The sequence below is a fragment of the Dromiciops gliroides genome, chromosome 6 (genome assembly GCF_019393635.1).
Source record: "Dromiciops gliroides isolate mDroGli1 chromosome 6, mDroGli1.pri, whole genome shotgun sequence".
Lineage (NCBI taxonomy): Eukaryota > Metazoa > Chordata > Mammalia > Microbiotheria > Microbiotheriidae > Dromiciops > Dromiciops gliroides.
Window position 1 is genome coordinate 517769 of NC_057866.1, and position 12918 is coordinate 530686.

Below are 12918 nucleotides of genomic sequence, written 5' to 3' on the forward strand. Positions count from 1 at the left end.
CCTTCCCCCCTTCCCTCTCCTCCCCCTCCCCCTCCTCCTCTCTACCTCCTGGCTGCCTAAAGGTCTCCCTCAGTTTCTTACCTTCAGCAAGGAACCCTTCCTGGACCCTCTAATGTTAGTTCCTTCCCCTTGGGATGATTTATCCTGGCAATGTGCTGATTGTACCTACTTGTTTGCACTTCATCTCCCTCATTCAGCTGTGAGCTCCCCTGAAGGCAAGGACTGTTTTTTGCCCCTCACCCCTTTTTTATCTCCAGCACTTGACACTATGCTTGGCATATAGTAGGTGCATAATAAATGCTTGTTGACTGAGTAGCTGATAAGTCAAGCATCATTGTCCCCATTTTAAAGATGGGTAAATTGAGGTCCAAAACCTTTGTTCCCGGGCACTGCCCCTGCCTATACCCGATCTCTTCCTAACTCTCTCTTTCCTGGGCCAGAGCCCCAGGAAAGCGTCTTCATTGTTGTTTTTGTTCAGTTGTGTCCGACTCTGGAGTTTTCCTGACCATTTCCTTCTCCAGCTCATCTTACAGATGAGGAAACTGAAGCACGCAGGGTGAAGTGACTGGGCCAGGGTCACATAAGTAGGAAGTGCCTGAGGCTGTATTTGAACTCAGGGAGATGAGTCTCCCTGACTTCAGGCCCAGCACTCTCTGCACTGTGGTGCCCCCTCTCTGCTCAGGAAAATGCAAGAACTTCCAAGATTCCCCTGGCCGAACTCAGTCCAGGGAAGCCCTGCCACCAGAGAAGTGCCAACTGCCCAGCGTCTCCCAGAGGAGATGCTCCCTTCCTGCCCCCGGGACAGTGGGGATGGGTAAAGATCTCCTTCCCTAAGCTCCCTGGGGCTGACAAAGAGGCCAGACAGCCAGGTTGTCCCATCTCAGAGCTCTTGGGCTCCTGGGAAGGCAGCACACCCCTGTCACCTGAGTCCTTCCTTTGTGCTCCTGGCATCGCCTTGCTGGGAGAACAGGTGGGGTGGGAGTGGAAGGAGCTCACAGCAGATCACTAGAGCCTGCGGGCTGCAGCCTTGGGTCTCCTGGGGCGGGGACGGGGTTGCCTGCAGACTTCATAGTGTAACAGGCTTTGATCTGAGTCCTCTGGCCTAGGATAAGGTTGGGGGAGAGTCGGGGAGAGCTGAGCCCTGGTAGACACTGGGAAAGAGGCTCTACGGCCAGCCAGCTGGCTGCTTTGGTACCAACGGTCTGCTCTCCTGTGACCGCACAGGTGCCCATCTGCCCAATCTGATCCAACTGAAACTGAACAGCAGCCGGCTGGCCTCCATCAGGTAAGCGAGGAGTAAGGGGCCAGAAGCCCCCTTGCTGTCCTTCCTGCCCTACAGAGGGAGTGCATGGAAGACCATGGACAGTTCCCGTTCTGGCTCTCCCAGGCCTGGGGTGAGGACCCGCCTCCGAGAGGTGTGTCCTGTCCTGCTTTCCAGGTGGCCTCTAGGCCTCTTCCCTGGTCTCTTTTGGGAAGGGCTCGAGTCCCGACCAGAACACTGACCACTGCCCATTCCTGCCTCTGACAAAGTTTCTATGCCTGGCCTCCTGCCCTTTGCTGGGGCAGAACCTGGGCTCCCTGAGATCCTTCAGGAGCAATGTCCCAGAATGCCTTGCTTACCTCCTCTTCAGGAGGAGGTCCTGTGACAGACACAGAAGGGACCCTTCCCTCCCCCCTGCCCCAGCCCAGCTGACTCCCTTTGGGTAGGGGGCGCTGGGAGAAGCCCAAGGCTGCAGTTGGGTCAGGGCATGGCCAAGGCTGGGCCCACAGACACACGGGAACCGACCCGCACTATTAGGCCCCAGCGTCCCCCGTTTTCTTGGTCACTCTCGCTCGCCCTTGGGTCTCATCTCTGCGGGTCCCAGGATTCCCAGCCCCTCGGGCCTCTTCCCCAGGCAAACCTCCAAACACTCTCTTCTGGCTTTTTCCATAACATGCAGAGCAGAGAAATTGCTCTTGACACTTCAGAGATAGCAGCAAGGGGGCGCCATAATGCCCAGATCAGGGAGATCCGAGTTCAAATCCAGCCTCAGACACTTCCTAGCTGTGTAACCTTGAGCAAGTCACTGAGCCTCTGTCTGCTTCGGGTTCCTCAACTGTAAAGTGGGGGTGACAGCCCCAGCCTTCCGAGGGTTTTGTGAGGATCAAATGGGATCATGTTTGTAAAGCACTTAGCGCAGTGCTTGGCACACAGTAGGCACTATGTGAATATTATCCATTGTTATTATTACTAAGGTCTCCATGACCTTCCTAGAGCTGATCTCTTTGGTCTTTAGGCCCAATAGCACATTCTGCACCCACACGGCCCTTATTGAGGTGAAGGCATCCCATAATTTCCCAGTCCTGGCTGAGTAATCTCAGTTCATAGAATCATGGGACCCAGGGCAGGAAGGGGCATTTGAGGCCTACAAGTGTGGGACTCAGCCTGCAACACTGCCAGAGTTAGCCTGGCTCTGATGGAGGGTGGTGTGGCATGCAGTCACAAGCTCCTGGGCTGGCCTTAAAGATGAGGAGGAGGAGGGAGAGGAGGGAGAGGGGGAGGAGGGGGAAGAAGAGGAGGAAGAGGAGGAGGAGGAAGAGGAGGGGGAAGAGGAGGAGGAGGAAGAGGAAGAGGAGGAAGAGGAAGAGGAGGAGGAGGAAGAGGAGGAGGAGGGGGAAGAGAAGGAGGAAGAGGAAGAGGAGGAGGAGGAAGAAGAGGAGAAGGAGGAGGAAGAGGAGAAGGAGGAGGAAGAGGAGGAGGAGGAAGAGGAGGAGGAGGAAGAGGAGGAGGAGGAAGAGGAAGAGGAGGAGGAGGAAGAGGAGGAGGAGGGGGAAGAGAAGGAGGAAGAGGAAGAGGAGGAGAAGGAAGAGGAGGAAGAGGAGGAAGAAGATGGGGAGGAGGAGGAAGAAGAGGAGGAGGAAGAAGGGGAGGGGGAGGGGGAGGAGGGGGAAGAGGAGGAGGAGAAGGAGGAGGAGGAGGAGGAAGGAGAGGGGGAGGAGGAGGGGGAGCAGGAGAAGGAGGGGGAAGAGGAAGAGGAAGAGGAGGAAGAGAAGGAAGAAGATGGGGAGGAGGAAGGGGAGGGGGAGGAGGGGGGAGGAGGAGAAGGGGGGAGAAAGAGGGGGAAGGAGGAGGAGGGGGAGGAGGGAGAGGGGGAGGAGGAGGAAGAAGAGGAGGAGGAGGAAGAGGAAGAGGGGGAGGAGGGGGAGGAGGAGGAGGAAGGGGAGGAAGAAGAGGGGGAGTAGAAAAAGGAAGAGGAAGAGGAGGGGGAGGGGGAGGAGGAGATGCTGTTGCAAGAAGGGCTCAGGGAGGGCCCTGGAAGGGCCCAGAAGGGAGAGAAGCCGGAGACATGGCCCCTGAGGACACACTGTAGATGTCTGCTAGGCTCCCCTGAGCCCCGCCCCCAGTCCATGGGGGCCCTGCCAGAGGCACGGGCTCTGCTTGCAAACATCCTTCCCAGCTTAGACAGAGTACAAGCTCCAAGGTGGGTGAACCGCCAGCCTCTCCTCCCAGTGACTGGTCCGGTTTGCCCTCTTAGAGCGTCTCAGCCCCATCAGATGATACATACACTTATCTTCTTTGTTTGTTTTGTTTTGGCTTTTTTGCAGGGCAGTTGGGGTTAAGTGACTTGCCCAGGGTCACACGGCTAGTAAGTGTTAAGTCTCTGAGGCCAGATTTGAACTCAGGTCCTCCTGAATCCAGAGCCGGTGCTCTATCCACTGCACCACCTAGCTGTCCCCATACACTTATCTTTAAGGGGCCTTTTGCCTCCCTCCAGTTGCCTTTTCTCAGCCTTTGCTTGGCTTTGTCTTTGCTTGACAAGCGTTATTAACTGAGAGTAGAGAATGAAGCAGGCAGTGCCTCAAGGGATGAGGTCAGAAGCCCATCTTTTCTTAGTTTGTGATGGCACGGATGGTTCCAGAACAGCCGTACACATCTCCTAACACATTCCAGCTCAAGTTGCTTGCAGCCGGCCCTCTCAAAGAGAAGCCTTTGTTCTCATTCTAGCGGCATCAGGCAAGTGCAATCTCTGCCCACCCCCACTCCCCAAGGGTTTTCCAGGGCCCAGAGCCTCGTGCCTCTTTGGCCTCCCTTCTGCTGAGGAGGGACTGGGACCCTGCCGTCACGCCCCATGAGGGGCTGCCTTCTTGACTGAAGGATTACCTGGTAGCTTGGACACTCTTCATTTTTGTAGGTCCATCGCTATTCCTGTATTTTCTTAGTGAAAACTACAGCAAGCCCAATTTTCTTTTATTTTCTCTCTGGATAGCAGTGTGAACTTACTATCAGAGTAAGGGCTTGGATGTACCAGTGGGTGCCATCTGCCTTCCTTCTTCTGATCCCCAGGTGCCACTGGACAATGGAGACTGGGTCCCCTGAAATGTAACCTTTAGCACAGTTTGTGTCTAGTGAATGAAGGGGAGAAGACAAACAGTCCTGGAGGCAAACGTACTCCCCCAAGAAGGAGCAGAGACAGATAACCACCTGCTTCCCCAAGTGGATTTTCTGGCTGGCCAGGCAGAGAATCACCTTGACCTGTGACCATCTAGCCAGAGGATAGAGGATACACCCAGTTCTCTCACTGTCACCTTTTTCTTTTCCTCAGATGGTGAAATTGTTGACACAAGCTGGGAGGCTAGAGGTGAACAGTGGAAAAGGCTGGTAGACATGTAGGAGATAGGTGGAAAGGCAAGGGGGTCCAAGCAGTCAGCTGGTATGGACTGAGTTGGTTATGGTCCCAGAGAACCCAAAGACTGGGGTCTGCAGTAGAGTCTGGGCTGCTAATTCTAAGGTGACAGGAAAGAAGCAAGCCCATGTTCCATGGGGTGACTCCCTCAAGCCACAGACCAGAAGAGTGACCCCGTGATTGCCACCCCACCAAATCATACATTCTTGTTTAGTTCATTTAAGATCCACACTCTTGCCTTGGAGTACGTAGAATAGTTTTCTGGAAGCTTGTGGAGAAATTCTATCTGCAAATAGGGAAAATCATCATTTTATAATCTTCAGGATCACAAGATGTTCATGGGTGACGTGGCATTATGTGACATGATACAATGTATACCATGCCATGACATCATATAACACACCATCTATCTAACTAACACCTGCGCCAAGTCCCAGAGTCCCCATGTTGCTGGGGTCAGGCTTCCTAAAGAGACCTCCTTGCATGCAGAAAAGCCCTGGGTGGGAATCTTTTCTCAGACACTTACTACCTGGGTGACCCTCACTGTTCCTCAGCTTCTTTCCTTGTAAAATGGGGTGGGGGTAGAGGCTCAGTGACCTCTAAGGTCCCATTTCAGCTCCAGATTTTCAATCCTATGATCTCACTGTGACTCAGTTTCCTCATCTATAAAATGAAGGGGTTGGACTAGATAGCATACCTCTATGGTCTCTTCCACCCTATGATGGCCACCACAATCTTGATTGTCTCTTTTATCCAAATTTATCAGGATCTTTCCTTTTTAAATCATAAAAGCATTTTATTGTTTTCCAGTTACATGTAAAGATGGTCTTCAACATTTGTTTTCATAAAATTTTTAGTTCTGAATTTTTCTCCCTCCCTCCCTTCCCTCCCCCATCCCCAAGACAGAAAGCAGTCTGATATAGGTTGTATATGTACAATCACATTAAACATACTTCTGCACCAGTCATGTTGTGAAAGAAGAATCAGAACAAAAGGGAAAAACCTCAAGAAACACAAGTAGAAAAAGTCTGGTTCAACCTGCAATCAGATTCCACAGTTCTTATTTCTGGATAGGGAGAACATTTTCCATCCTGAGTTCTTTGGGATTGTCTTGGATCATTGTATTGCTGAGAAGAGCCAAGTCTATCCCAGTTGATCATCACACAGTGTTGCTATTACTGTGTACAATATTCTCCTGGTTCCATCAGGATCTTTTGAAAAAGAATATTTTACCTAGAACAAAAACTGACCACTTTTGTTCTTTCTGGCACTGAGCTGCCAGCTCCAGCTGGGCTCCCCTTCTCCCACACAGGTCTTGGGGAAGGCAGCCTGTCTTTTGTTCAGGGCAACACTTTGTCACAGCCCCCCGTGACCCCAGATTCCCAGATAGTCTGGAGCCCGCTGCAAGATGATGACACCTTTGGTTGGCCAGGGCAGCTAGGTGAGGCTTTGAATACTGGACAAGCCCTGGAATCAGGAAGACTGAGTCTCTGATGCTTCCTAGCTGCTGGACCCTGAGCCAGTAAGGGTCAAAACTCTCCCAGCTTCAGTCTCCTCATTTGTAAAGTGGGGATAAAAACAGTCCCTATATCCCAGTGTTGTATAGCAATCATCTTAAAGCATCCTTAAGCTATTAACTACAAATTCCATAGATTCTTATCCTAGAGAGGACCTTCTTTCCCTTCAGAAGTTCAGGGCTATTTAAACACCCCATATGGATATACATATCTTATATCTGTCAAGTGTGGGCACCCCAGATCAATGATTCTAGGTGGCTATTTAGCTGTATGGATGTACCTTGAAAGTGGCATGGAGAGATATATCTGGAATCTGACTTGTCCCTCTCCGAGGGAGTGTGATTTCCTCCATAAGAGAGAAGGAGGGAGGGCAGCTAGGTGGCGCAGTGGATAAAGTACAGGCCCTGGAGTCAGGAGGACCTGAGTTCAAATCCGGCCTCAGACACTTAACACTTACTAGCTGTGTGACCCTGGGCAAGTCACTTAACCCCAATTGCCTCACTAAAAAAAAGAGAGAGAGAGAGAGAAGGAGGGGGAGCAGCTAGGTGATGCAGTGGATGAAGCACTGGCCTTGGATTCAAGAGGACCTGAGTTCAGATCCAACCTCAGACACTTGACACTTACTAGTTGTGTGACCCTGGGCAAGTCACTTAACCCCAATTGCCCTGCGAGAGAGAGAGAGAGAGAGAGAGAGAGAGAGAGAGAGAGAGAGAGAGAGAGAGAGAGAGAGAAGGAGAAAGGCACTGGTTAGGTGACTGCCCTTTCTCCCCTATGTCCAAGAGAATTCTGGGATTGGGTTTCTAGCTATCTCTCCCTCAAATACTGCTGTTCTTTTTTTGGGAGGGCAATGAGGGTTAAGTGACTTGCCCAGGGTCACACAGCTAGTGTCAAGTGTCTGAGACTGGATTTGAACTCAGGTCCTCCTGAATCCAGGGCTGGTGCTTTATCCACTGCACCACCCAGCTGCCCTCAATACTGCAGTAGGTTCAGAACAAGAGCTCCAGCACTATCATGCTCACCTTCTCTTCTTCCCACCAAATGCTAGTCACATGAAAAACCATTACAAATAGGAAATGGCATGTCAACCCATTTATCCAAGCAACAGAATGCAGATATCGATTGGAATGTGCCAAAGAATGTACCAGAGTGTAGCTGCTCTGGCAGTGAGATGAGGTCTCTGCCAAACCCAAGAAAGGGCCTGATTTTTCTCAATGTCAAGTCTCCAAAGTGTCCATGGAGGCAAGCAGGGAATCGTTCACGATGGAGATCTCACTTCCCCTGCATGTCTACGGCTCTCTTCTGCAGGCTTCCCCCACTCATCCATGGGACCAAGTGTGGGGATGTAGGGAGTGGGGCAGGGCTTAATTAGTAGAAATCTCTTTTCTCTCTCCCATTTGCTATTCTATTAAAAAAAGAGAAAAAAGAAAACAATTGCTTCTAATATGCATAATCGAGTAACAAATTCTTCCATAAAATAGATAGTAGTGCATGGCCTATGGATGGGACAGGTTCTCTTGTGCTATAAGAAATGAGGAAGAGGCCCAGCCATGACAGGCTTGAAAAGCCAAGCAGAGGGTTTGATGTTGGAGCCTAGATGTCATTGACAGGAGGGGGTAGGTGATGTTGTCAAACTTGTCCCTTAAGAAGATCACTTTGGTCTCTGAGGGGATGGAATGGAGTGAGGAGAGACTTGAGTCAGCAATGATCACAGGTGTTCAGATGGGAAGTGATGTCAGAGGAGGGAAGGGGGCAAAAGGTGAGAGGGATCCAGGGCTCAGAGAGGAGCCCAGGAGGATGGTGGAGAAGCGAGGAGGACGGGAGGGCATGGGGGAGATGATGAGGTCCATTTGGACGTCTTGAGTTTAAGACGTCTATGGGACATCTAGTCTAAAGTGTCTCAGCAGCGGTAGGATATAGGAGACTGGTCGTCAGAAGGGAAGTGGAAGCTGATGAGATCACCCAGTGAGACAGTAGGCAGAGGAGGCAGGCCTGGCCTGGCTGAACAGCCAGCAATGGAGGCTGGCAGACAGGCAGGAGGGGAGCCAGGAGAGAAGGCAATATGAAAGAGAGGAGGGGGATCCACAGTGGCAGAGGCCGCTGGTCACTTGGATGATGAGGTCAGGAGCCCGACTGGAGACTAGGAAGGGAATGCAAGGAGAGGAAGTGGAGACGCCTCTTGTAAACGGGAAGGGAAATGTCAGGGATGGATTGAGGGGATGTCTTTCAAGGATGGGGGAGACACTAGCACGCAGTGGTGCAAGGGACAGGGAAGCAGCCAGGAGCCAGGGAGAGACTGAGGATGCCAGAGGGGGCAATCTGTTGGAGGAGACAAGATGGAAGAGAGGAAGAAGAAGCATTGACCTTGGCCAGGAGTGAGGCCACCTCCGTGGGAGGCAGGGCCAAAGGATGAGAGAATGGCAGAAGGCATCTGAGGGATGGGAGATGAGGGAGAGGGGAGAAGAGGGAGCTCCCAGTGAGTGGCCTCCACTTTGCCAGTAAAATACGAGGCGGGGGCCTTGGCTGAGAGGGTGGGGAAGGGGGGCCATGGCAGGTTTTTGGAAGAACTGCTGTGGGGGTGGAAAAGGACAAGGTGAGAATTCCTGGTGGACAAATGTAAAGTTCGCACTTGGGATCAACTTCATGAGTTCCAGGTGGGGCAGGGTGACATGGCTGAACACGATGACACACAGAGGCCATCACCCCCTTGACCTTGCCAGGAACCACAAGCTCTCTGCCTCCTGTCCATGGACCCTGAAATGCCCTGGTCCAATCACAGCCTGTTGTCACCCACCTCTCCCTCCGCTTGCTCCTCATCCTCCCTGTGCCCGGCCGTCTTCCTGCAAAGAGGCCAAGTTAGACACGATGTCTGTCAGGAGAAGCTTCCTAACAATGAGTGCTGTTACCCCCCATCTTGAGAGGGCTTGGGGCAGGGACCAGATGGGCACTCACCAAGGCCTGGATAGGGGGTTTTCATGCATGAGATAGACCGTGGGCTGGCCACCCAAGTTCCTCCCGATTCTCAAAGCTTGTGCATTAGGGCTTCCTCATCTCTTACCAGGAGCCTGTCTTGCTGATGTTTTACTCTGTGACCCAGAAATCCAAATCTCATGAATACCCCACAAATCTGCCTTCCATGTGCTGCAGCACTAAAACAATCACCCATTCCCCCTGTGCCAGGACATTGGCGCCTCTGGCCAGGCTCACCTGAGTCACTGCCATCGAAGGGGGCTCTCTGCTCCTAAGGAGACAGCAGCTCTCCATTGTCGGCAAGTTGGCCTATAGGCTCCACTAGCAGGCGGTGGCTGCGCACCCCTCTTCTTGCATTTTTTGGCAGCTGGTGGCACCATGGACAGAGACCTGGGCTTGGCCTCAGGAAGACCTGAGTTCCAATCTGACCTCAGACACTTACTAGCTGTGGCAGGTGACTTCACTTCTGTTTGTCTCTGTTTCCTCAGCTGGAAAGTGAGTCCATTATGATCTTTGCTGCTGAAGCTGACGCTGGGTCTTCTCTTCCTGGAGGCCCTTCCCTCACTCATCACAATCTCCCCTCTGATCTCTTGCAAGGGACCTGGGCACCTCCCTGTCTCGCCTTCAGATTCTATGGATGGTTCGCTGTGGGCTGGCAGACTTGGATGGAATCTGTTCCCTTAGCTCTCTGAAGGTAGGCTGCTCTCTGATCTATTTCCTGTAGACCCCTAGGAGCCCTGGCATCCCCAGAAAACCAGAACACTACCTGCTCATGTCCTCTCCTGGGACCTCAAAGGGTCAAGGTTTCCCAGGATGTCCTGGGCCCCTTGGCTCTCAGTTCCCAAGTGTCCTCTCAGGCCTGGGGGAGGGAGCAGCTCTGGGGAAGAGTTCAGGGGCCCCTCTCAGCAGACCTGGTGGGCATGAGCTCAGTGCCTTTGTGCCTCTTGCTTTACTCACAAGCCAAAGAGGACCATCAGGATCCCTTGGGGTTTAAAAGAGGCAGAACAAAGGGGCAGCTAGGTGGCACAGTGGATAGAGCACTGACCCTGGAGTCAGGAGGACCTGAGTTCAAATCCGGCCTCAGACACTTATCACTTACTAGCTGTGTGACTCTAGGGCAAGTCACTTAACCCCAACTGCCCTGAAAAAAAAAAGAAAAAAAAAGAGTCAGGACAAGAGGGAGAATTCTCAAAAGGAATGGGGCTAAGAGGTTACTGAGAACAAGGAAGGACCAGCATGCATACAAGACATTCCTCACAGCACAATTTGTGAGAGCTGAAAGCCAGAGACAAGGCATGTGCCCAAGGATTGGGGGCTGGGCTGTCAAGGGACAGTGCTCCATATGCCCCAAGAAGGAACCAATATGAGGAACCCACAGGCCAACAGGGGCCTGGGCTGAACTGGAGAAGAATGAAGAGATCAACACCAGCAGCCCAGATTGCCGGGCCAAGGACACAACCGCCCGCCACCCCCAAGAGGCCTAATCTCAGAATGTCCCCCTACAGGCCTGGGTCACATGTGTCAGCACATTTTACAGAAGATAAGGCAAGTCTGGAGAAAGAGAATGGCAGTGAGCTTTCAGAGGGGGGGGCTTCTCCACTCCCACCCCTGCTTTCAGAGGGGGGGGATTCTCCACTCCCACCCCTGCTTTGGGGGGGGGGGCTTCTCCACTCCCACCCCTGCTTTCAGGGGGGGGCTTCTCCACTCCCACCCCTGCTTTCAGAGGGCACTTCAGAGGGGGGGACTTCTCCACTCCCACCCCTGCTTTCAGAGGGCACTTCAGAGGGGGGGGACTTCTCCACTCCCACCCCTGCTTTCAGAGGGCACTTCAGAGGGGGGGGACTTCTCCACTCCCACCCTGCTCCGGTGCAGAGGGCCCCAAGAGACACATGGGCAGCTCTCCATCTGCTGCTGTTGCTGCTGCTCCCCTCCGGGGTCCAGAGGCTTCTGAGGCCCCATCTATTGAGAAGATGTTGGGATTCTGGACTTGAACTGGACTTCCAGTCTAGCCCAAACCTTAATGCACACTCCTCCTTTAACATCCCCAACCGCTTCATGAAGCCCTCAGGGATGGGAAACTCACTGCCTTTTGAGGGAGCATAATAAGTTATTAGAAGTTTCTCCTGTAGTCAAGTCTGGCTCCCATTGCTCACAGCCTTGGCCTCTTCGACCTCTGCCAGCCCGTCCCTCTCCTGCTTGCCCCCTCTGGACATCGTGCAGCTGAACACCAACACTCAGAACTGACCACAGGCCTCCAGATGGCACCTAACAGTCATGGCCTCCGCAACTCCAGAAGCTCAGCCATTGAGCTCTCGGCTCCCAACTCCCACCTCACTCTGCTGCCTCACACCAAGCTTGCGGTCTGCTTTGTATAGCCCCCAGACCCTCTCCAGATGCTGCCTAGACACCCTCCCACCCTCTTGATTTTCCATTCTTCATCTTCAGTTTCACAGCACGGTGGATAGAAAGCATGACCCAGAAACAGGAGAGACCTGGGGGCGAGTGCCCCCTCTTAAGACACAGCGGCTGTGCAGTGCCCCTCGGAAACTCTCGAAGACTAAGTCACAGGGCAGACCCTCACCAGCATTGTAGTGAGACATCTTACTGAGCCCTGAGCCAGTCCAAAAAACCTTCATCTGGTTTGGTCGAGATGATTTGGGCATATGCAGGTGTGACGAGTATCCAAGGCCAAAAGTCGTTCGCCAGCAGAGAGCCCAGTGCTGATCCCCAAGGTCCTCCACTGGAGGCCTCTTGCAAGTCTTTGGCAACCTGTGGGTCCAGCCATTCAGACAGTTCCAAATTCACTGTGCTCTCCTTCTGTTTGAGGCAAACCCTGTCAGCAAAGGGCCGGGCCTAGTCTGGTCTTTGGAAGTCAGGACCACACGTATCCTCTCCTGTCCTGGCCACAGTCTTTCAGATATCCCTGACAGTGCCATGTTCATTGGGCTATCTCACCACTCCTTTTGAGTTTGAAGTGCCCATCTATCCTCTTTGTTCTGACCTTCTCAGTGCAAACAAAAGTCATTCTCTTTGTTGAAGAAAACAGCCAAGACACTTTCTGCTCTGCTCTCTCTCAGCTGCTCTTTATCCATAACCCTTCTCCCTGCATAGGGCTCCTGCCTCCTCCCTGATTCTCATCCTTGACCCCAGAGAGCCCCAAACCCCAGCAGCCCACTCGGCTCCCTCTCCGGCCTCGGCTCTCACAGGCCAGCCAAGTGCTTGCATTCATCTGCTGTTGCCTGCCCTAGCCTCTTCCACTCTGTGACCGCGTTGTTTGGTGTGCTCCCTGTGTGGCCACATCAATGATGAGGGAATAATGGTGAGGGTGTTGGAGATACCAAACAGTTGAGGATAGAAGGTTGGGCTCATTACCCGTAGCTCCTGTGGTTTCCGCAAAGAGGCGAGGTCGTTGAAGGAAGATGATGCAGCAGGTCTGGGGAGTGAAATAAGAGAGTTGATTCCATGTCTTTTTATAATTGATCCTGCTTCAAGTTCATCAGTTTTGTCCTGTAACTGCCTAAGTCATGGTTTTTTGTCTCTAACCTTCGCTCAGAAATCCAGTTGGCCTGCGATGAGTTAAGTTTAGACATTCAGTTCTGCTAATCATTGTTCTACTCTTTTTTTTTTTTTAGTTTAGTTTTTTTTGGTGAGGCAACTGGGGTTAAGCGACTTGCCCAGGGTCACATAGCTAATAACTGTTAAGTGTCTGAGACCAGATTTGAACTCAGGTCCTCCTGAATCCAGGGTTGGTGCTCTATCCACTGTGCCAC

At 52.5% G+C, this 12918-nt stretch overlaps 1 protein-coding gene across 1 annotated transcript in view; it reads left to right on the plus strand.

Moving 5' to 3' along the window:
* LRRC56 (leucine rich repeat containing 56) overlaps positions 1-12918 on the plus strand; it is a 72004-nt gene that overhangs the window by 30450 nt on the left and 28636 nt on the right. The window contains 2 exon segments of the mRNA XM_043970035.1: positions 1225-1285; positions 9746-9842. Coding sequence (XP_043825970.1) covers positions 1225-1285; positions 9746-9842 — 158 coding nt within the window.